The 25490-nt window shown below is 37.9% G+C and overlaps 1 protein-coding gene across 4 annotated transcripts in view; it reads left to right on the forward strand.

Annotated features, from left to right (window-relative positions):
- The window catches only part of Fgf12 (fibroblast growth factor 12), a 515142-nt gene that overhangs the window by 477344 nt on the left and 12308 nt on the right, over positions 1 to 25490 (forward strand). For all 4 annotated transcript variants that reach the window (XM_005071590.4, XM_005071589.4, XM_040751004.1 and 1 more), the window contains one exon: positions 16339 to 16537. In XM_005071590.4, the coding sequence (XP_005071647.1) occupies positions 16339 to 16537 (199 nt within the window). The remainder of the gene's footprint in view (positions 1 to 16338; positions 16538 to 25490) is intronic.

Raw genomic sequence — 25490 nt, forward strand, 5'->3', positions numbered from 1 at the left:
TGCTGGGAATTTGCATGCTGATTCTATTAGAGAAAATGGTCGGATTCTGTTCATCCTGAGCACAAGCAAATTGGTGAGATTTTGTGACACATTGCTACTTGGCTTCCTACTAGAACACACTACCGAAGTTGACTTTGATGGTAGGGTCTTTCCATTTTATAAAAAGATGGTGTCTGACTTAGAAAAAGAAAACAACAACAAAAACCTTGCCACTTTCTTTTGATACTATCTCTATTAAAGCCAGACATATACAAAGGTAAAAGGAAGCTTATAGCTATCAAACTGAAAACTACCTGAAAAGGCTGTGATTAGACACATTGACACATTTCAGAAGCATCAGAGGGCAAAAGTCAACCACTTAGCAAAAATTGAACCCCAAACTTTGGAACTGAAGTTGGAGACAAATAAAAGAATGCAAACCTAAGAGAAGATGTGGTTCATATGAAATGATGCCTTGTCAGATGTTTTTCAAACCACCAATCTAACTTTATATTATATTTTTGTAGAGAGCAAAAAAATAGCAGAGAAAATGAAACACAATTTTTCTTCTCTTCTATAGAGTAACATTCCACCCAAAGGAAAACAGAACTGATAGCTTCTTTAAAATTTTGTTTTGATTTTCTAAATTAAAAACCAATTACACTTCTTCCATTTCCTTCCCTCCCTCCTCTCTCCCCCATGTCCTCTTCCTCCAGCATCCCCCACTTCCCCTCACTACTGCATAAATTAATGGCTTCTTTATTATTATTATTAAATATATTGCATAAATATATAAAAACTTGCTCAGTATATTTTCATTGATTGTGTGTATATGACTTCAGTACTAAGCACTTTGTATTGGATAAGCCATCTCTGGGAGAGAATACTTCTCCTCTCAACACTTGAAACAGTAGACATGCTAACTAACTCAGAAGGGTAACTGGTAGCTTTTACACTTGTTAACCTAAAGTGGAAATAGCTTATTCATTTATTTTGTCAAAATGACTGTGCTAGAGTGAATTTATTTAGAAAGTTAAGCCTCTATTCCTGATGCTAGTCTGCTTGATTTATGTCAAACATCTGTATGAACAAATCACATACATACACTTCACTATCTATTAAATCACAAGTTATGTCAGACTTTATGTAGAGTGGTGGGCATATGGAGACATTTTGTTATACAAAATGGTGTATTTTAGTATTGATTCATATGCAGGACTCTGTGTTCATAATTGCAGCATTAGTACTTGCCTTACATTCTCCAAGTCCCAGAATATCATTTACATGATGTGATTAATGTACATTAATGTCATTTGTAAAGTTAAAATCTATTCATTTCACCATGTAATTGGTTCTTAATTCAAGAGAGAAACTATGTTTCTTAAGGCTCTTGACATGAAGTGATTATCTTTTGTAAGCTAGCACAGAAAAGATACCAATTCAAACATGTACTTATTCTGGGGTACTATGGACCCCAATAAAATGAACATTTCTGTTTATATTTAAGTGCTTTTCTTTTTGAGTAAAATTAATATGTTCTCAAACAGTAAGTTGTTACATTTTAGATACTGCAATGTTTATTCATTGATGACTAGATATAAATTTTAATGTTCAATTTAAAAACACAACAAGAATGAAAATGCAAATAGTTGGGCTAAAGTTTGAATTTTGTTGCTTAGTTCTATAAGTTGTTCAATGGACGCTTAGCAATGGACTCTGTCTGTACTGGGCTTGGTGAACCATTACCTGAGTCATGTTGTCAAACTACCCTGGACATTTGGCACAGGCTGAGCTTCTCCACACCTCCAAAGCCATGTAGGAGCTGCTGTAGCCAGATGATGTTAGTTGAAACAAAGGTTCAGGTGTCAGATAAGTTTTGCTTAGTGAGGTCTGTACTGCAAAACCTCATGAATCATTAAAGGGCTATTATAGTCAGAAAGACACAAATAGAGCTTTTCGGTGGGGTCCAAAGAGGGAAGGATAGTCTTTAAGGTCAGAGATGTTTATACAGGGAATTGAATATGAAGAAGGTCTTGGAAAACAGGTGAAACTGACATACAGACAAGTTAAGAGGGCAAGTAACAGCAACAGCAAATGAAATACACATATGCAAGTTATAACCACATTACCATGGGGTAAAAGGTGAAAGACTAATGTACATATATTGGCTGTTTAGTCATAGGATAAAGAAAGAGGACCATACATGATACTTATAGGTCTGAATCATTATTTGCATGAATCTGTAGGCAAACTTTGTGTTAATGGGAAGAGAGAGAAACATGCATGTTTGAAGGAATGTGATATCTGTCTACTATTTTTCACAGTGTCTAAGAAGATGATCCAAGGAAGAGACTTGTTAACTGTTGGTTTTCTAGAGAAAATTACATTATGAGTGGTGAGGAGATGACTTAGTCGCTAAAGTGCCTGCTGTACAAATGCAGGGACCCGAGTTTGGGTTTCCCAGCACCAACATAAAGAGCTGGGCATGCCTGAGTATACCTGTGATCTTAGCATTGGGGAAGCAGAGGCAGAAGTCCTGAAATGAACTCACCTGCCAGCTAATATTGACAAATTTGTCAGCTCCAAGTTTGGTGAGAGATCTTATCTCAAAAAATAAGGTTTACCATGGTAGAGGACTTTGCCAAGAACAATGTCTGACCTCCACATGTATACACATAAACACCCACACCCCCCAACACACACGGGGGTGGGGAGAGTCACATGAGGACAAATGAATGGAACTCAGAATGTACATTTGTTAAACCCTTAGGTCACAGTATGACAGTGCGTTGAGCCTGCCATTTCCTTTTATGAAGGTTTCTCTCTGTCCACAAATGCTGGTTTTACTTTGAAAATGATTTTTATCCATTAACCATCCCTAGTAACATCATCCATCAAACCTGTCCTGTCTTTACCTAATTTACGTGAAACCATCACCCCTTGTGTCCTCATACTTCAGGTTTGCTTTATAGAACCATACAAGGAAAATTTTGCTACCTACAATAAAAACGACCTGAAATAAAGTGTTCATTGTTGCAGTTAATCAAAGTAACAACCATTAAATGAATTGAAGTACATTGGTCAAGAACATCTAATTAATTGGAAATACACATCATTATAAGTTCAAGCTGTTGCTAATCTGTACAAGAGCAAAACTCAATGAAAGCACCAGAGTGGCATGCTGGAGGGGAGTTTCTGGACTAGACACTGTGCTTTCATCGCAACTCTTCAGTTAGCCAAACCTGTGGTCCTGATGGCCTCATTTCCTTTTGCTGCCCAGGCTTGCTTTCTCCAAGTCTTAAATGTTCAGCTCTAAATTTTAGGGATCCTTTGGCTGGTCCTCAGGATGAATGTAAGAACTTCCTGAGTATTTAGTGTCTTTTATGAAATCAAACAACTACATTTGTAATCACTTTGTCTTTGTGATAGCATGCCACAATGACAAGAGCGTGAAATGTTACTCCAGAATCAGAACTTCAGAGAGCAGCACAAAGTGAGCCAGGCTTCTTTCTCCCTGTTCCTTTTTGGAGGTGAATGTGTTTGCTTTGAATTTTTGTTCAGCGGACTCATCAATGCACCAAGCAGAGCCACGGTAACGATTTTTTTTCCATCTTTAAACAGAGCTCTAGCATTGCAGTGCCATCAGAGCTGTTTGTCTAGCAGATTCTGTTCCGGCAATTGAAGGGAAAATGGTTGATGTGACAGCACACACAGGCTTGGCTGCGCCAGCTCAGAGCACATCTGTAAGGTGTAGGTGTACAGCATTCTTAGAGAAATTATGCCATATCTAGACCTGTTTCCAGGGTCCCTTTGCTTTGCTTTTATTTTATAATCACATTTTCCCTATAAATGCTTTTAAAAAAGGGTCTTTGGTGTGTGCTGTATGTGATGGTGATGGCAGCATTCTAGCTATCCTGCAACTCACCTGCCGCTTTCCTCCTGTCTTTGCTTTCATAGCAGAAACAACTTCCTGAGTTCCTCCCTCACCACAGTCACTCACCTGGAGGTGCAGTCACTTCCGGGACACTGTATTCAAACCTAAAGTGTGAACATGCAAAGCTCTGGAACTGGGTCCCTTCTATGACTGAACACACTTGTAGTGGTCTGAATGACATGATCCCATGTTCTCAGACATCTGACTAATTGTGCCCCAGTTGGTGACATGGTTTGGGTAGGGTTGGGAGGTATGGCTCCCGGTTGAAGGAAGTATGTCACTGAGGGTAGGCTTTATGGTGGGAGAAGTGAGTTTTCAGATGTTCCATCTGGTGCTTGGTGCTACAATTCTTCCCCATGATGATGGACTCTGCCTTAGTTAGGGTTTTCTATTGCTGCAAAGAACACCATGACAACTCTTATAAGGAAAACATTTAACTGAGGGTACTCACAGTTCTCAAAGGCTTACTTCATTATCACCATGACAGGAAGCATGGAGAAATGAAGGCAGATATGTTACTGGAGGAATAGCTGAGAGTCCTACATCTTTCAGGCAATAGGAAGCTGACTGATACACTAGATGATATCCTGAGCATAGGAAACCTCGGAGCCCACCCCCACAGTGACACACTTCTTACAACAAGGCTATGCCTGCTCTAACAAAGCCACAACTTCTAATAGTGCCACTCCCTAAGAGATTATGGAGTTCAATTATATTCAAACTACCACATTCCACTCTCTTCGCCCATAAGCTTGTAACAATATCACAGTGCAAAATTAATTCAGTTCAACTGCAAAAGTCCCCATAATATATCACAGTCTCAAGAATACTTTAAAGCCCAAAGTTCTAGGTCTCTTCTGAGATTCATGCAGTCTCTTAACTATAATACCCTATGAAATCAAAATCAAAAAACAAATCACATCTAACATCTAGTGGTAGGATGTACATTAATTCCAAAATTCAGGGAAGGGGGCATAGCAGGAAGTACTAGACCAAAGCAAGACCAAAACCCTGCATCACCATGCTTGATGTCAAAATACTCTTCCGATTGCCAACTCCATTCAGTTTTGTTGACTGTAACACACTTCTTTCTCCTGAGCTGGTTCCACTTGCTTCTAGCAGCTCTTGTTGGCAGACTATAATCCCTCTAGGTCTGTAAGTCCAAAATAGACCCTCCCTTCTACGGGTTGCCTTGGTCATGGTGTTTTGTTATAGCAAGAGAAAAGTAAATAATAGAGTAGCTATATGTTATACCTCTGGTGACACATTGCCTCAAATACAAAGCCTTTTACTCAGTTACCAAGTTGAAATGCCATTATATTTTAGAAATCCAAGATTTGAAATCAACTTAGATATTATTGGAGAGGAGTCATAGAGTCCACTGAAAACTAAGAGCAAGTCAAGTCACAGAAAGTCTAATGAATAAAATAATCAAAATTCAAATAAGAGAGAGTATTACTCAGGATTCTCTGGAGTCACAGAACTTATGAAACGAATCTTTCTATTTATATATAAAGATGATTTATTGAAATGACTCACAGGTTGCAGTCCAACAAATCCAACAATTGCTAGCTGGAATAGAAAGTCCAAGAATCTAGTAGTTGCTTAGTCCCACAAGGTTGGGTGTCTCAGATGGTCTTCTGTATATGCGGGAATCTCAAAGAAGTATGCTCCAATGGATGTTCTAGAAATGTGATGGCACTTAGTCAAAGAACAAACTCTTCCTTCTTCCATTGCCATTGTATAGGCTTCCATCAAAGGTGTGGCCCAGATTAAAGGTGTATCTTCCTGCCTTGGGATCCACATCACAAGTGTACCCTCTGCTTATGGGTTGTAGTTCATTCCAGACAATGTCAAATTGATGTTCAACAATCACTATCACACAGACTGTTTTGTTTTAAATATACATTCCTTGCACTAAAGTCTCAATTCCTCTGATAAAAGATTTATTCTTATTCTCCCTCCATTTTATCCATCTTATTTTGTGGCACTCACTTACTGGATATCCATTGATATTCTTTCAATAATTTTGGATGTTTAAATTTTTATATTGGTCTTTTGGGGGTGGTTTTGCTTTTATTTTTATTCAGTCTTTCCATGTAGCACTGGGTAGGCTGCTAACCAGCTTGGCCTTAGACTCTAAATAATCCCCTTTCTCAGCTTGGTGAGTGCTGGAATTTTGATAATTTTTCACAAGACAGTTTCTTTTCTGCACATGGAATCAGATAATCATTTGGAACACTCTCACAGTCTCTAAGCTTTTACTGAGCGGTTGGGGAATAAGTTTCCACCTCAGCATCCATGTCTTGAGCCTTAGGCTAGAGCATCATTGGTATCTGGCTCCTGATTTTTCACATTTATTTGGTATTTGAAGTAGCTATACACAAAATTATACAAAATATACATATTTATAAAAAATCTGTTTCTGTTAGCTCTTCTCTAACCATATGAATCACTTCACAAGAAGCAAGCATTATCTGTGGGCATCCTTCAGTGAATTTTTCCAAGTACATTAGTAGCATGTATTAATTTGAGTTTATACTTTATATGTTTAACAAAAATGCCTAAATACATTCTTATACTATGTGTTTATATATTTAATACAAGTGGTGGTGTATAGAAGTACAGGAATGTCTACAGATACCTTTTTCTAATGTCTTGGAGTCATTTTTATTATGTGTCTTGGAGGTCTTTCAAGAATAGTACAGAATTCTCAGTTTTGTTTACATCAAGATCTGTACAATATCCCATGTGGAAACATGTTGATATTACTCATTCACTGTCATTTTGAAAAGACATACAGATTGTTTTCAGTAGTTAGACATTTCCAACATCTTTTCTATGAATATAAAATCTTCAGCATGCTCTATTTTGCACATATCCTTCCATGCCTGCACTTTTAGAAGTGGGTCAAAGTGTGTGTACACTGTAATGTGAGAATTTAACCCCTGTTCATTCCCAGCATCCGTTTAGCTACTTGCAAATATTTTAGTGTTCTGTCTTTGCCCAATCTCTATTATAGATACATTGCCTCTAAACCACTTGGGGAAATAACTTTGATAACAATGAAATGTAAGATGATTTCATCCTCTCATCCACTGGGCTCCTACCCACTTCCCATATTCATCTCTCTTATCCTTAGAGACTTCTTGCAGGAGGCTAATCAAGTGTCCTTAGGATACATACGACTCCTCAGTAGGAGGTGATAAGAAACTGATAATGGCATTCTCTGTGCACTCTGAAAATAAATGGCCACATCGAACCTTGAATAAGGTAGTCTTGGTCAGCACTTCACACTTTAAGGCTTATGCAGAACTGTGTTTGGATTCCTCAAGTAAATTAGTTGGTCACTCATGCTGGCCCCATTCTCATCTGTGTCATCAGTCAGCATCTAATACTTGTAGTGAGGGGTAAAGAGTATGAAATACCAGGTGGAAGGCCTGACACACTTGCCTTCTCTTGTATAATAATGGCAGCCCTACAGTGGAGGTGAGGTTCAGCTCTAACTGAGAAGTTGAAATTGAGCATCAGAGATGTCAGGAAACATGATCAAGGCATACACTGGGAATTTAAACACATGCATCTAACTGCTTCCAGAGTTGTAGTGCCAGCGCCCCTGGTAGTATTATTTCATGCGCTGTATGTTTGCTTTGCTATCTCATCAAATACTGCAAAGGACAAGTTAGTGAGGAATTTTAACTTTTAGAGGAATCCACTTGGTAATCTTCCAGTAAAAAACAGTCTCAAAAATGTATAGACAATGGTTCCCATATTTGTAGTTATTTTTTAAGTTATAACACTAGATTTTTAGTCAAAGCTACCATGAGAGGAAGGCTACTCATCATTTGCCTCTTGTCAAATGGGAAACAATAATTCTCTCAGTTGATTCAGCATCATTATAATGGACAACCCAGTTGCACAGCAGCTGCTAACACACCAAGGCTTTCCGGTCCTTTCATGAAGTGAGCAGGCCACAAGCTTCAGAGCCAGGCAGACAAAGGATGGTGGAAGGAACCTACCTGTTCTGGAGTCATTAGATACAAACCAAGCTTGCAAGGATTACCAGTAATTCTTTTTTCTTTCATTCCTGTACATTTTCTAGTAACAATCCTGCATAGTAAACAGCTAAGACAGCTTCCTTTGCTAAAAGAGTTCAAAGAGGTTAAGACCAGGCAAATTAGTATGTGGTCCTGATTCCATCTTCTTTGCAGGCTGAGCCAGTAGTGTCACTTGAGATTTAGTCAAGATAGTGAGACCAGCTGAGTTGTGGGTTAACAAAACCGTTTATTTGGGGGATTTTGATGAACAAAAAAAAAAAAAGAAAATAAAAACTAAAAGAACCAAAAAATATCCTAGAAGAACCTTTGAAAGAAGGTACATTTACATACTATTCAAAAATCACACAGTATATTTTCTCTGGTTAAGTTATTCCTCATGATATTTTAATAATATACTAACATTTCTTGAGTAGATTAGAACTATCTTGTGAAATGATATTTTATATGAATTGTTTACATTCAATAAATTAATTTGGTATGAGTAATGAACTTGTAGTAGGTGAAGACACAAGATATACTTGTTATTGATTACTTTTGACTAACAGCTATATTTTACATTGAGGGAAATGAGCACCCCAGAAGACAAATGGCCTCACTGGGAACACAGCTTATAAATGGATAGCAGAGTAAGCCAGGCCTCTGAATGTCTTTTCACCAAATTCATTCCTTTGGAGTGAGTATTTTTAATTTCCAAACTTACTGAGAATACAGGGAATATAACAATCACAATGACCCTTCATAAAGCTTTAAAAGGTCCATTCTTCAATGACCTTGGGCAATGTTATGAAAAATGAAGTATCAAGATAAAAATTAGGAAGTGGTTTGAGAAGATGCTTCCATACTCTCCTTGAGATAGTGACAAGGAAGGTCTATCTGCCTGAATTAGTAACTAGGATGCATAAGAAATGAAAAGATCTGTGGGGTGGCTAAACAACTCTGAGACATCATCTCACTCCTGCCATAATGGCTAAAATTAAAAACACCAATGACAGTTTATGCTTGAGAGGATGGGGAGAAAAGGGAACACTCGTCCATTGCTGGTGGGAGTGCAAACTTGTACAGCCACTTTGGAAATCAGTATGGAGATTCCTCAGGAAAATGGAGCTCAGTTTACCACAAAACCCAGCAATTACACTCTTAGGCCTATACCCAAAAGATTCCCATTCACACAACAAGGATGTCTGTTTCACTATGTTCATAGCAGCATTATATGTAATAGCTAGATCTGAGAAGCAACCTAGATGCCCCACAACTGAAGAGTGGATAGAGAAAATGTGGTACATTTACACAATGGAGTACTACTAGGCAGAAAAAACAGTGGAATCTTGAAATTTGCAAGCAAATGGATGGTACTAGAAGAAACCATCCTGAATGAGGTAACCCAGTAACAAAAAGACAAGCATGGCATGCACTCACTAATATATGGATTTTAGACATGGATCAGGGGAGTGTCAGCCTAAAATCCCAGTGCCAGTGAGTCTGAGAAACAGGGAGGTTACTAAGAGATATGCATGATACCCCAGAGAAGTGTAATGAGCCAAGATCTCCTGAGCAGATTGTGAACATATGGGGAAGGGAGAGGGAACTAGGAAAAAGAGAGGGATATAAGAGGAGGGGAGAAGAAGGCATGGGGGAGCAGGAAGGTTGAATCTAGGTAAGAATAGAGGGGAGCAGGATGAGAGATACCATAATAGATGGAGTCATTATAGGCTTGAGGAGAGAGCTGACACTAGTGATATCTCCAGATATCTACAAGGATAACACCAACTGGCAAACTAAGCAATAGCGGAGACACTACATTAATAGTCCCTCCTTGATGATAAGGTTGGTGACTACCTTATATGCCATCCTAGAACCATCATCCAATGAGTGATGGAAGCAGAGACAGATACGCACAGCTAAACACTGAACTAAACTCTTAGAACCCAGTGACAGAGATGGAGGAGTGATGAGCAAAGGGGTCAAGACCGTGCTGGTGAAACCCACAAAGATAGCTGCCCAGACAAGGGGGAGCTCTTGAACCCCAGACTGATGGCTGAGAAGCCAACAGGGGACTGATCCAGACTCCATGGAAGTAGTGTCTGTGAGGAGGCCTCAGAAATATCTGGGGCCTTGGATAGTAGATCAGTGTTTACCATGGCGTATGAATGAACTCTTGGAGCCAATTCCACATGGACACATGGAGAAGGGCCTTGGTCCTGCCCTGGATGAAATGAGACTCTGGAGAACGCCCAAGGAGAGCCTCACCCTCCTCCCTGGGGAATGATGTTGGGATTGTGTGGGGGGCTAGGGGGCCTGGTGGAAGGACAAGGGAGGAGGGGTGGGAGAAGGAGCTGGGATTGACATGTAATGTATGCATGTTTCTATTTTAAATAAAAGCATATATTGAGGGATAAAAAGAAATGAAGAGATTCAGGAATAAGGGAAAATGACATGAACCACTTGTGTTTGAGCAACAGTAAGGAAATCAAAGGCAGGGGGACGAGGATTGTGAATTCACCAAGTTCTTATTCATCCCATGAGCATGCCAGCTAAAAATGAGGAAGGAAGGCATGAGCAGAACAGGTTCATCATACCATGTTAACAACACAGGGCTGCATGAATCACAGATTCTCACCTGAGTTCAAAAGCATACCTGTTGCAGGTAAGGGGAAACAGAGGAGGCTGTGATGAGAATGGACTGTAGCTTCCTAATAGAGAACCAGCTTAGATCCTATGCCTACCACTGCAAAAATATTTGGCTTTGACTAATAACCAAATTAATTCACTTTCAAAATTTTAAAGCAATTTTACACGATAGTGAAGCACAAAAATATTTTAAATAATTTTATTCAATGAAAAGGAAATAGTTGCATCGTTTTGTAGGTATCAAAAGATAACTGATAAATTTGATCTATATGACCCCTTCTGTTTATGTTGGTAGCATTTGGGGTTTAGTGAGGCTAACCGAATAGGTCAGATGGAAAATTATCAGTAAATAACACACCAGAAATGTAGGGGTCCAAGTGATGTTTTTATCAGATTATTTACTATCCATTTCTCAAGTGTTTTGGAAGAGTCTCTTATCATATCTTGTTTATTTTATGCATTGATATTATCATTAAAAGAAATTGCAAATTTGACAGTTTTAAGTTAGGAACTCTTTATTTATAAATTGAGTGGGCTGATTTAACCCACAGAAACAGTTAACCTGAACAAGGGGGAGCTCTTGGACTCCAGATTGATGGCAGTGTGGAAAGCATGGGACTGATCCAGACCCCCTGAATGTGGGTGTCAGTGAGGAGGCCTAGGTAATCTATGGGACCTTGGGTAGTATTTATCCCTGGCGTACAAATAGATTTTGAGTGTCCATGCCACAATATGGGAGGCTCTCCCGCCTGAATTCTTGCGGGAGGGCCTAGGCCCTGCCCAGGATGAAATGACAGTTACTGGAGATCCACCATGGAGTGCCTCACCCTCCTTGGGGATCAGAGTGGAGACTGGGTGGGGGACTGAGGGACCTGCTGGGGAGGGTAGGGGAGGAGGAGAGGGAGAGGGAGCTAGGATTGACACGTGAAACAAAATTGTTTCTAACTTAAATTAAAAAATTAAAATAAATAAATAAATAAATTGGTGTTTGTCTGTTGGCTTTGCAGCTGCACACAAGTCTACTAATAATTTAGTTATAGTCTGTAGCCCCACAGCCCAGCAGTAAGCACCCCTCTGACTACTCAGGCCATGGCCTGAAAACAGCTTGGTATTGGCACAAGTAGACCAATGGAATAAAATTGAAAACACTAATATATACCCACACACCTATGAACACCTGATTTTTGACAAAGAAGCTAAAATTATACAATGGAAAAAAAGAAAACATCTTCAACAAATGGTGCTGACATAACTAGATGCTGGTGTGTAGAAGAGTGCAGCTAAATCCATATCTATCGCCATGCACAAAACTTAAGTCCAAATATATCAAAGACCTTAACATAAATCCAGCCACACTGAACCTCTTAGAAGAGAAAGTAGGTGGTATCCTTGAACCAATTGGTACAGGAGACGACTTCCTGAACACAACACCAGTAGCACAGACACTGAGATCGACAATAAATGGAACCTCCTGAAACTGAGAAGCTTCTGTAAGGTACAGAACACAGACTACAAGACAAAATGACAGCCCGCAGAATGGAAAAGGATATTCAACAACCCTACATCTGACAGAGGGCTGATTTCCAAAATATACAAAGAATTCAAGAAGCTAGTGACAAAAAACACCAAATAACCCAATTAAAAATTCTCAATAGAGTCGGGCGGTGGCGGCGCATGCCTTTAATCTAAGAGCTCAGAATCACAGACATAAGAAGAATTCACAACTTGCAATGTGAATTTTCAAGAGGGAAAATTCTTCCTTATTATACTGCTTGTGACTCTGTTTTCAGTGTTAGTCAAGGCATTCTAGACTCTTGTCACCTTTGGCTCCCATACTGTCTTAACTGCACACTAGATGTGCTATAATTCTGGACAGTCATTGAATAATCTTAGAATCCATCTGAATGCATCTGATTGTCTAAGTCATGGCCAAAGGCTTTTAAAATTATTGCATATTTTGTTTCAGGTATACTCATGCATCCCTTTCTGGGTGATAGACAGCATGTAATAATGTGAAAATGCACAAAATTTAATACATTGTTATGTGACAAAATACAATCCTTTGTCACATGGTTAATGTGACATGGTGCTGAATGCATTTTGAAAGTGTCCATCTGTATCAACTTTTTTGAAATGCCTCCTTTTTCACTTGAAAAATATGAAATTCAGTTTTAGCCACTTATTTGAAGTCTTATAATATGAATGATGCTAAAAGCACAATCTTAATTGGTAGGCACCCCAAGTCCAGGATTTTTATGTTTTATTATACAAAAGAATGTAATAAAAATACATTATTAATTCATTGATGCCCAACTTTATGTTGAAATTGAAATAGCAGTTGCAGTGTAGAAGTCATACTGAAAGTCATTGCCCAAGCAGACTCAGTGTCTCAAGGTTTCTCCCTGGAGTCTCAAAGTCTCTTAACATCTAGAGATAATATACCTGTTTATTTCATATTGAGATGGATAAAGAAATGTAAGCATTGAAATTGATTGATCATCTTGTGTTTGTGTGGACAAATTAATGGGGGTGCACCTGCATACATGTGCATACGTTTGTAGAGGTGAGAGATGTTCATGATAGGTTCATTTCGTTGTTATATTTTAAGACAGGAATCTCACTGAACCTGGAATTTATTATTTCAGCTGCATTGGCTGACCATTAAGTCTCAGAGAGCCCTCTATCTCTGCTGACCCAGGCTGGGAATACAGACACCAATGTTTTCATTTGGGTCTGTGGGGTCTATCATAATTTCTCATGATTGCACAGCAAACATTTTACCTACCAAGTCTTCTCCTCAACTCCTCAGCCTAATTTTAAAATAAAATAGCAAAATTTAATCTTGTTCTAAATTTTTTAACTTAATTCTATAAGATTTAACTTAATTCTTGTAGACTGGCAATATTGGAAGTTAGTGGGACCACTAAGGGGTGGAGCATAATGGAACGTCCTTAAGTTAAGTAAGAGTGTAGTCTTAGGAAGGACTGGTGAATCCATGTCTGACACTGGCTTTCTACTTTGTGAAACAATCTTTTTCCCTATCTCTCCCAATTCTGCCATCTATCTAGAGCCCTTTCAGCCTCTAAAGCCACCAACTCAATAAGCCATTTGTCTTTTATTATTAACTTGCTTCAGGGTGTTCATCAGTTTGAAAAACAGACCAATACTGGCCTGGTGATATAGTTCAGAGGAGAACACTTGCCTAGCACACAAGCCCTGGGTTCAGTGCTCAGCATCAAAATCTGCAAAGACTTACAATGGTACTTTACACTAAATGAATATACACTTCTTTAATATCTGTACTTGGCAATGATTTGGCTCTTTCTTGGTAATATGGACCTGATGTCATAAAGAGCACACGTTGTTAAGACCAGTGCTACTATGTAAGAACACCCAATGCTTTTTTTCTCTCCCCTCATCTTCTCTGGCCAATTTCTTTCTCTTGATATTTTTATTGAAATATAACTTACACACAATAAAATTCACATTTAAAGACTTTCAGTGGATTTTAGTTATTTCTACAAAGTTGCACAAATGTCAGAACTATTTAATTCTGACTCATTTCCATCTCTCCAGGGAAGCAGCCATTCTGTTTTATTCCGTGGTAGCACTTGACATCCGCTACTTTCCATCTCTGAAATTGTTTGCTCATTATATGCAGTATTACAAATCCTGTTTTAATATTTCATATAACTGGAATCAAATAACTTTTATCATTTGCTCCATGTAGCCTAATGGTTTTGTGTTCCACTTAGCATAATGTTTTAAGGCTCATTTATATTGTCATATGAATCAGTATCCCAGTACTCTTACCACTGAATAGTAATATGTTATAAAGCTATGCCACATTTTGTTGATCTACTCATTAGTTGATAAATACTTCAGTTGTTTCTGTAATCAATACTATCAGCATTTATGTATAAATTTTCTTATGGACATATTTTCACTTCCCAAAGGTGGATGGCTAGAAGTAGAATCATTGGATCCTTTCTAGCTGTATTTTTATTCTTTTGGGAAAGTATCAGGCTATTTTCTCATCTATTACACCATTTTATGCTCCTACCAGCAAGTATAAGAGCTATCATTTTTTCATATTCTTATCCTTATCATCACTTTTGATTGTGCAGTTTCTATCAACCTCATATTAAATAGTATCTTATAGTCATTTATTTCCAAGATTAGTAGGATTATTTTCTTAGAATGAAGAGTATTCTAAGGATTCTCATTTTCAGTTCTAATATAAACACTGTTAATGTACTATTGCTATTATTACCGTATTTCCATTTTCTCGGTACCATTCTTTGTTCAGTAAAATGAAACTCATTTCAAATCAAAGGAGTCCCTTTAGTGGCTTTGTTAACACTTACAGCCTTCACTAGCCTCCTACTTGTTTGTCTCTTAGCTCTCTCTACATGAAGTCAGGAATATCATCTATAAGAACAAGGTTCCTATCAGCTTTATTTTTGTGTGTTCATGGTTTTTGAAGTTCTCTGTGTAAATGCACCAAACAGTGTGTAGTGGCAAAGACTCTCTATAGCGAGCATGTTTGGCATGGGGGTGTCTTACTTGCTTATAGTTGCATAACATAATATCTCATTTTTCTCTTGCATCTCTCCCTCCCTCCCTCCCTCCCTCCCTCCCTCCCTCCCTCCTTCCCTCCCTCCCTCCCTCTCTCCCTTGGTTTTTCGATACAGGGTTTCTCTGTATTGTTTTGTAGGCTGTCCTTGAACTCTGAACTCATAGATATCCACCTGCCTCTGCCTCCCAAGTGCTGGGATTAAAGGCGTGCACCACCAACGCCTGGCTCTCTTGCTTATCTCAGAAGGAGAGGCATTTCATCTTTAGAAAAATACATTTCATTCTTTGACATATTAAGATGGAATTTTACTGTATTGAGTACAAAATTGTATTACACATCATCAGAAAGAGAAAAACTGGATCTGAGAGTCTGAGATTATGACACAATTAAGGGTGAATTCTGCCATTGACTTGTAATTTTACTTTCATGCATCTTTTAGCTAACTTTTTAGCATTTTGAGGTGCTAAGCCTCACTAAGAGATAAGGCAGAAGAAGATGTTCTTAAGATTTCCTTGTGGAATAACAGTTTCTTTCTATATTTCATCGAGGATTCTTCAATAGGAGTATTTTCTCCTATTGCTTATTCCTAAAATTGTTATATGTAATGTTTTTATTACTAAGAATACCACATTCAAATGAATTAAAGGGAAAACTACAGGTATCAAGCAAAGTAGTAGCATACTGATGTGTTTAGGATACAAGTTTTTGCTGTGTCATAAATTTTTTTGTGTCTATAGCATATTTCCTTCAAAAACATCTGGTGTGCCTGTGTTATTTGTAGTTACATTTTGATTTTGGTTCCTAAGAGTAAGTTCTACCTTTTCAAGTCTGTGTTAACAGTCACTAAAGAGAGGACTGTCCAAACACTTTAATTTATAAAACAATGTGCTTGCTAAGATTTTAGACTTATCCAGGAATTTAGCCTCCAGTGAGTAACCATATTTGAACAGTTGTTTCTCTGGATTAAATAAAAGTTGGTTGGAAAAAGAATTTTGGGTTTTAATTTTGTACAATGACTCTCTATAAGGGTGCTAACTGAAATTGTGTCTGGCTTCCTGTGCCTTGTTCTGAACACTGCAGATATGTTTGATACTGGCTGGATGCAGCCACTGCTGATTCATTACTGATTCCTTTCTCTTTTACTGTGTTTATTTCTGCAGGATGTTTTTACCCCAGAATGCAAATTTAAGGAGTCTGTGTTTGAAAACTACTATGTGATCTATTCTTCAACCCTGTATCGCCAGCAGGAATCCGGGCGTGCATGGTTTCTAGGACTCAATAAAGAAGGTCAAATCATGAAGGGGAACAGAGTGAAGAAAACCAAACCCTCATCTCATTTTGTACCAAAACCTATTGAAGGTATGAAAGCAACTTTTCTTCCTGGCCCTGATCTATGTGCTGGGAATGGTGATCTTTGTCTCCTGTTCTGTAGACTCTGCCTGTGGTGAAGTGATGGGGCAAAGATTCAGAAAATAATAGGAACTTTCCTAGCAAATATGTGGTACCTAGAAAAGATGTACTTGAATATGGAAGCTAGAAAATTCCTGAATATAGAAAATTAGTGCCATGCTGGGTGGTGTTGGCATATGCCTTTAATTCCATTCCTTGGGAGGCAGAGGCAGGTGAATCTCTGTGAGTTCAAGGCCAGCCTGGTCAACAAGAGATAGTTTGAGGAAAGGCTTGAAAGCCATGCAGAGAAACCCTGTCCCAAAAAACAAAAAAAATTAATGTCAGTTACCATTTGGAATATAATTTCCTTCCTTGTTGAACACTATTCCATCTTTTAGAATACCTCTGAAAAATACTAATACTATTATTACAGAGCTTAATTTTTCCAAGTAATTTGATTCATATGTGTAATGCTGATCTCTTCATCCTTATGAGAAAAATCTAATAACATTGTTTATCAGTTTTCTTCATATTTGTAAGGAACAAAAGAGTATTATTTTGTTTGATCTGAAGTCTTCCCCTTCTCATTTAAGCCTAAAAGTTGCCCTCTTTTTATCACTTAAAATAATGTTGACTTCTTTCAAACGGGCAGAGAAATAATCCTTTTGAGGGAAACTATTATTTTCCTCAAAAGTTCTCTACCTAGGTTGTTGAGTGATCATATTTGCAATGCAGACCAGAGAATAATTTTATTTGACACTTACATTATAGCATTATTCTCTGGAAACTAGTATAGAAGCTTAAAATATGGCTCAGTCACCTTTTCTAAGGAAATGAAACCATTGAGACAGTGCACTGCAACCCTGACTTAGATTGACTTGCTCTCCTATAAATGTTGTAGATGTCTGTCAGTTGAAAAGTATGCATCATGCGAGCTGCCCAGTGTACACACAGTAAGTGTGACTATAGCAGACTGTAGCAGTCAATCACAATCTATCTCATATTATGTTATGTTTAAAATGCTGGGTGGAAGGTGACAGTCACTACCTCTAATGCCTCTTGAGCGTTTTCTCATACCTCGAGTCTTTAGTCATGTGAAACTGAGTTTGTACTGTGGTTGGCCTCCTGCTTTCTATTCCACCGGTCCTAATTTTCATCCACACATCTGCTTATTAACCTTTGCAAAGTAGGATTTAGGGGCCCATACTTCTGTTATTATTTTTCTTTGACTTCTTTACAGAAGAATTAAGCACTATTTCTTGTATCTTCTATATATATTTTCTGCTGATCATGTTGTACTAGATAGGCCTATTGTCCCACTGTCTCTGTACATTCATGAGTAACTCATTCTCTGAATGAACGATATTTGCTTTTTAGCCACATATTTCTTTTTTTTCATGTGCACTATTTAGCATGTCATAAAGAGATACTTGATCAGTTCTCAGCTGGATAAGTGAACATGTGTGGGACCAAGTAAGCACAAAGACTAAGAAGTATATTTTCCAGAGGATATATTCATAGAGGTATGAAATATGGCAACAGTGTACTGGAAAACATAGTGCATTTCATGTTGTTGATTTATTATTGGAATTATAAAATGTATTGTCATTTCCACTGAAAGGAATACATCATTAAGGACTAGGCCAGACTCATACAATTGGGAACAAGGAGGAATCTCCCAGACAAAACCATTCCATGTACACTATAGTTAACGACAGAAATATGCCTGCTTTGTAAGGATGAGTAGAAGATCCCTATGAGGTAGATAATACTACTATAGGAAATATACTCATGCTTTGGCAAATAACACTTTCAACTCCTGTATCATTTTTAACAGTTAAGCTGATGTATTCATTTTTTTTGCAACAGTGGTACAAGACCATTAGCAAACTTTGGTAGAGTAGAAAATATGTTAAAAAATCAATTTTTATTTATTCTTTATGTAGATAGTATAGTCCTGTTGAACCCCTCATACTCCAGTCCCCCAAAGGAAACATTTATAATCTGCCTCCTTAATTGGAACTGTTTCCTGTACTCTAGTTGGTTGAGTTTCCTCTTGGGGCGAATGGCCTTATGTACATGTCAAAAAGAAATGTGTGGGATGACTGTACTCAGAGTCCCAGACACACTTTAGTGTTCTGCTTATTGCTGCATTTTGTATAAATAAGGGAAGGTACAAGGAGATTCTTACAGTGCTATAAACTAGAATTAAGATTGATCTCACACAATACATGTAAGTTGCAGGTTGGTCATGCTAGTTCTCTTAGAAAGTAAATCTGGGGGTGAGCTCTCCAGAAATGGTGCCCTGGTAGCTCAAACTGGGGACCTTGGCAGCTTGACTCTTTCACATTTTTCATCTTAGTGTCTTGCTGTGATTCCTTAGATCTGCACAGTGCAGCCAGAATGGTACACAAAATATAGCTCCATGTAGAGTGCATGGCAAGACCTGCACATTGCACTCCTGTCAAAACTACACACACTGTGTGTGATCCTGCTAGCAGCATTAACAAGATGAAGTAGAAGAAGAGATTGAAAATCTATGCACGTTTTCATGTCAGCATAGTCTCCAGTAGTTGCCACACATTCTTATCACCTTAGTGGCAACACCTAGGTTGTTACTCATACTTAGGTACAGAGGACATGAACCTTTTGATGGTCTGGGCTGACAGTGGTAGAATGGCTACTAAGGTATCAGTTTCTGCTTCTGAATTTCACCTTCTTCACTTTAGAATGCCTCGTGTTCCCTTACTGGCATTATTTTAGTTGTTTGTTTTAGTTTTGCTTTTACTTGTGAATTATGAGGATTTCTCCCTTTATACTGGGAGGAAAATAACATCTGTTATTAAATCAGATTCACTAATACTAGAATTTAATTCCAAGGTTCTTTTCATGGTTCGTTTGTGGGAAATAACTCTCAGGTGTGAAATACAAAGAACATGATGAGACTCACTTTTGAAGACTAATATTGTTAAGTTTTATGATTTTTTCTTCTAGTTGGCATTTTAAAGTATGCCTTGCTGGTCATTGTTGGCACACACCTTTAATCCCAGCACTCAGGAGGCAGAGGCAGGTGGATCTCTGTGAGTTTGAGGCCAACCTGGTCTACAGAGTGAGTTCCAGGACAGCCTCCAAAACCATACAGAGAAACCCTGTCTCAAAAAGCCAAAACCAAAAAAAAAAAAAACAAAAAAAACATAAAATAAAGTATGCCTCAATTATTTTCTCATTTTTATTCCATTTATATGAAATAAGTTCTAGTATAATTTGCTTCACAAATGTTGGATTTGGAGTAAAAAAAGACAGTGTGTAATTAGTCCCAAGTCATTGAATCAGTGAGTAAAAGAGCTAGAATTCACACCCCAAGCACTCTGACTCAAACAGGCAAGTGCTGAACTTTCATGAACATGGGTAAGACAGGCTGGTCTGAAGTCAGAAAGCCTGTAGATGTTCTTGAATTACTAGGCAAGAGGGCTCAACACTTTTGCTGTTGCTGCTGCTGTTGGTTTACAGACCTCTTTATCTATGTACACAGCACCTCCTGCCCTGGCTGGCAGTAGACTGCTTTGCCATAACACATGCCTTTAATAACATTCCAAACTGTTTTAGGAAATAGAGGTGGTGTCTTTTGCCCAGCATTTGCTGAAAAACAGCTTGTGTTCGGTTCCCCCATTTTCCAGCTTCATGTTGCTTTCTGCAAGCAACATGAGTGCTGCAACACTCTTGAACATGTCTACAAATGATTGCATCTCCTTCCTTTCTCCTGGAATGTAGCACAGCATAGAAATAAAACTCACAGATCCTTGCAGAGATTCATGCTCTTAAACATAACTTGCTTGCCAGGTGATGGGTACATGCCTTTAATCCCAGTAGTCAGGAGTCAGTGGATCTCTGTGAGTTAAAGGACAGTCTGGTCTACAGAGCTAGTTCCAGGACAGCTGGAGCTGTTACACAGAGAAACCACATATCGAAAAACAAAACAGAAAAATTATTTTACAAACATAAGTTGGTCAAGTCCTTTATGCTTATACTGTGCTATAATTGTCAATATACAAAATTTGAACCATTTTCCATCAATTCTGTAAGCAGCTATGTTTTATAACATTATGTTTCTATTTGTAAGAAAGGTAATTGAGGTCCTGTTAAGCTTTATTTTTTATGTGCATCAGAACTTTTTCCTTCCTGCTGGCTTTCCAAGTTATTCTTGCAAAATATCAATTTAGTATTCACTAGGCAGGTTATGTATACTATTGTATTTCAAAGAACTGCAATAGCCCTAGGTTACTCTTATTTTATAGATGAGATGACTAATATCTAAACAAATTATATAAAGCATTCAAGATCACAAATCTAGAAAACCACCACAGTGAGATTACAGTCCAGCAAGTCCAATACCAGTGAGTAAGCACTAGCTCTACATTATGCTTCCCTACAATTGGGAATAAGCTATGAATATCTAGCTACCCAGAGAAGTTACTGGTAATGAGATGGTGATCTAGAAATGCTGTACTATGTGTTAGTTGTTTTTCTGTTGCTGTGATAAATCACCATGAGCAAGGCAATTTACAGAAGACTTTATATTCATTTATGGTTCTTGAAAGTTAGAGTCCATCATGGTGGTGACAGCATGGCAGCAGACAGCAGGAATGGTAGGCTGAGAACTCACATCTTGAATTGCAAACAGAAAACAGAAGAAAGCAAATCCGATATAGGGCAAGGCCTTAAACTCTGAAAGCCCACCCACCCGTAGTCACATTCTTCCTTCAGCAAGACAGCACCTCCCAAACCTTCCCAAACACCATCACCAACTGCAGACCAGGTGTCCAAATGACTGAAACTATGGGGCCTATGTCTCATTCCTACCACTATACACCATGTTAAAAATCACACAGTAAATTGGTTTTAAGCCCAGCATAATTAAGACAATTGTTTATGAAGTGATATAGAAACACATATTGAAGTGCTTGGGACCATTAATGGAATGCCACGCTCAAACTGAGTTAAAATAATTAAGAATATGTTGCCTTTGTACCTCTTATTTTTAAATGTTAATAGCAATTGAAAGGAAAATTTATTTCAAAAACTAACAAGATTCAGTCTGAATGGATTAAAATACATGAAGATCCAATAATCTTAGAAATAAATAACTCAGTGAGTCACCCAGTCCAATAATTTGCTGTCCTCAGGAAGTGTCCTTCCCTAGTATATATAGATAGACACAAGGAGCAGACAGAAAAAGACATTCCATGCTGAAAGAATACAGTGGCACCTATACTTACATCACGTAAAATATTCTTTGAGATAAACTACATAAAGCAGTAAAGAAAGAGACAAATTTAGCAAGGAGATATAACAATTATTATATACATATATAATATATGAATAAGATATAAAATAATTATATACTTATTATTTTAATGAATTTAATTTCCCACTATGTATACTAATTTGGGATAAGTATTTTCTAATGTTTTTGACAATGAAATTGTATGGTTCTCCCCTTACACACTCAGTTGTTTCTATTTTTGACATTCACACATCTACTTATGACAGTATTGCGACACTTCTTGTGAGTACTTTAGTGTAAAACCACAAACTCTGATGGAACCTTGCATTAGATTTACATATAAAATAGTCTAGACACATTTCCTTTATTAGATTAGTGAATGAACAAAGTAGTTTTATGAACTATTCCTATCATTGGTAATTTGCTATTTGTCTATTTCTTCTGAATCAAAACCTAAGATGAAAGGTACTCTAAGCATAAACTGTACTTTTAAAGAAAGGGTTTTATTTTTTAATGATCTCTCCATGGTTTAATTATAAAGCATATAATTGGAAGATACTTTTAGAAAAGAAATGTGAAACAGTAGCACTGCAAGCATTTGGGCATATAGCTGTTTAAACAAGCAGTTGCAGGCTGTTTTATTTCTAATGTTCAAGAAAATCTTTATAAATCTGTAAACCCACGGCTTATGCCATTACCGCCCTGGCAGATCCCAGCACTGCATGATGAGTGGGCTGTTCTTTTGTGAAGTCGATTAGCTCTAGGTGGTAGAAAGCCAAATGTGTTATTTTAGTGTTGTGATTGTTTTCGTTTTCTTCAAACATCTTTGCCTTTATCACATTCCTGCATTGGTTTCATTTGAATGCCAAGATTCCTAAAATTAAGTTTTTCCATCTAAAAGGTCTGTAATTCTTATACAGATAGCATGATAATAATTACCCACTTGCCCATTTCCCTTCAGTCCTTCATTCTCTAGTGTTAATGAGGGGTTGCAAATGCATCTCCTGGATGGATTGACTTGGTATTTAAGCCCAATGCTATGTACACTGCACAGAAGCCTTTACTTACTTGGATCACCTCTAGAATTTAAGAGAACAGCACAGGCTCCTTGATTCTCAGAGCATTATTCCACCGCTGAGAAGTGACACCCCAGATTTAAACTGTCTCGGGTGACCTCCCCCTCCAGTATAAGAAGTCAAAAGACTTTGACAATGAAAAAGATACAAACACCTCATTTTCTCCTCCCTCCTCCTTCAAAAGCTCATTGCTCAGCCCTTGCAAGTGGTTGAATAATTATAATCAAATTATTCCCACTGAAAAGGTGTGTGTGTGTGTGTATGTGTGTGTGTGTGTATGTGCGTGTGTTATCCAAAAATTTTACATTTCTAGGACTGAGTGCTGGAGAAAGAAAGATGTTACCAAAGTATTTATTTTGAAAAACACAAAGGGACAAAAATGGCTATTAATGGGGCTAACGATGCTCCAAGGGGAATTGTAAATAGGCTGTGGGCCTGCCACAGTCACCGGAAATTCGGTTCAGTTCACCAGCCTTGTAGAAGGTTCCGTGGAGTTTTCTTCCTTTCAGGAACTTTCAATCACACACCCACTGAGCTTAACTATCCATTTAAAATTCGCCACTGCTACTAAGATAGGTGTGTTTTAGGACTAAGTTAATTGCTACATGGAGTTGGCAGGTGCCATGCCAATTATTTTATGAATTTGATCACAAAAATGTGTAACATAAAAAATACCAAGTAATCAAGAATGAGACAGTCTAGTTGTGGTTACTCTTGGCAATTGTTTGCTAAGTCATTTTGAGAAAATCATTTTCCTTCTTCAATCTTGACCATCATTGAGAATGAAGTCAGTTATAAATTTCGTCTGCTTCATTGAAGTAACACGCGGGTTAGCCACTATTCAATGTCTCAAACTTTGCCAGATTAAAAGCAAAAGGCCTTTAAATATTTTTATAAAAAAAGGGCAATGCCTTATTGTCTTCTATCTTTAAGAAATGAAGAGAAATATGCCAATGGATGAAAATAATCTCAATGTCGTACAGCAGAGATTCCATCCCCACAGCTACACATGAGTCACCAAAGAGAGGAAACACTGGGCTCCTAAGGTTGTGAAGCTCCAACTGGGAAAATGAAAACCACAACTTATTTCGATAGATAAATACATTTATATACATATATATTTAAACCATCTGGAACAAGAACTAGATGGTTCATATGCAAGGAGTCTCTTTTGGGTTGAACCACACTAAAGATAAATACAGAAAGATGGATTCCTCAACCCTCGCTGGCACGGCATATTGCAGAAAGGTTTTTCTCACTGGCTCTCTGGCTCTCCTTGTCTCTGAATCCCTTCTTCTTCTTGTTCCACCCTCACTCTCCTTCCTTTCCTCTTTTGAGTTTCCCTTTCTCCACTGTAACTCCTTGCAGCAGCTCTCTGCTAGTCTCTGGAATGAGTGTGAAACGTCCTCACCTCTTCCCGATGCATTCTTCACCTGCTTATGTCTCTCTTTTATACTTATTATATCTGCTCTGCTCTCAGATAAAGACATAAATCTTCTTTTGTTCATAATTTCTCAACCTTTGTAACAAACATTTCAGCATACTGGAGCCTTCCCTATGACCTGTTACCTCCAAACCAGTGTTTAACTCACTCCCACGTTTCCAAAGAGATTCCATGTGACAGTAATTAAGGTGTGAAATTGTTTCATGCTAATTGCCCAAGCCCTTCTATGATCTGCTATTAAGACAGCTGGATATTTTTAATGGTACATTAACTTACAGAGCAATCTAACCTTTCCATTTCTTGGAAATTAGAGAAGGCCAAAGAAATTTTGATTAAATTGTCAGTAATTAAAATTATTAGTCATATTTAATTCTTTCATAGAAACAGATAGAAGACAGGAATTATGAGTTTCATCCAAAACAAAGGGTCTACTGTCTCCATTTGGATGGAGAATTTGTCACTAACAACTGTAATTTCCCTGTACAAATGTCCAACAACCTATTTCATGACAGTGGTGACTGTCAGAGCTCCCCATATCACCACTAGAAGTCCCTGTTTTCTTCTCATCTGTAAAGAATAAGGTAGTGATGTAAAATGGCTCAATGGGTCACAGCTCTGCACCCTTGTCTTCATCACACAGAATTGTTGTTTCAACCTGTTGAATTAACTGGATTATCATTTGATAGTCACCAAGACCTTGGTATACACAAGCTGATAGCTCTTATTACCATTTTAATTGGGAGAAAAATTATTTTTAGAATAATTAAGTAATTTTCTCCAATCCACATGGTATTTTCCAACTTGAAACCTCACCCACTTCACACCAGGAGTGTGAGGGTGTGTGTGTGTGTGTGTGTGTGTGTGTGTGTGTGTGCCTGCATGCGTGCTCATGCAAGCATGTCTGTGTGTGCACATGTATAAAACATTAACAGGAGTTACAGTTATAAATGGGCAACATTTTAAAGTTTTAAATTTGTTGATCTTTTAGTTTTTCTTGCTTAGAATTTTACAAGTATAATAATTCACATATCTAAAATGCAGGCTTGTAGAAGTCAATGTTAGTTATTATGATGGGGACATAGCAGAAGGGTATCCATGATGTGGCACCAAGCACCTGGG

This window comes from Mesocricetus auratus, unplaced genomic scaffold (assembly GCF_017639785.1).
Source record: "Mesocricetus auratus isolate SY011 unplaced genomic scaffold, BCM_Maur_2.0 Super-Scaffold_100008, whole genome shotgun sequence".
Classification (NCBI taxonomy): Eukaryota; Metazoa; Chordata; class Mammalia; order Rodentia; family Cricetidae; genus Mesocricetus; species Mesocricetus auratus.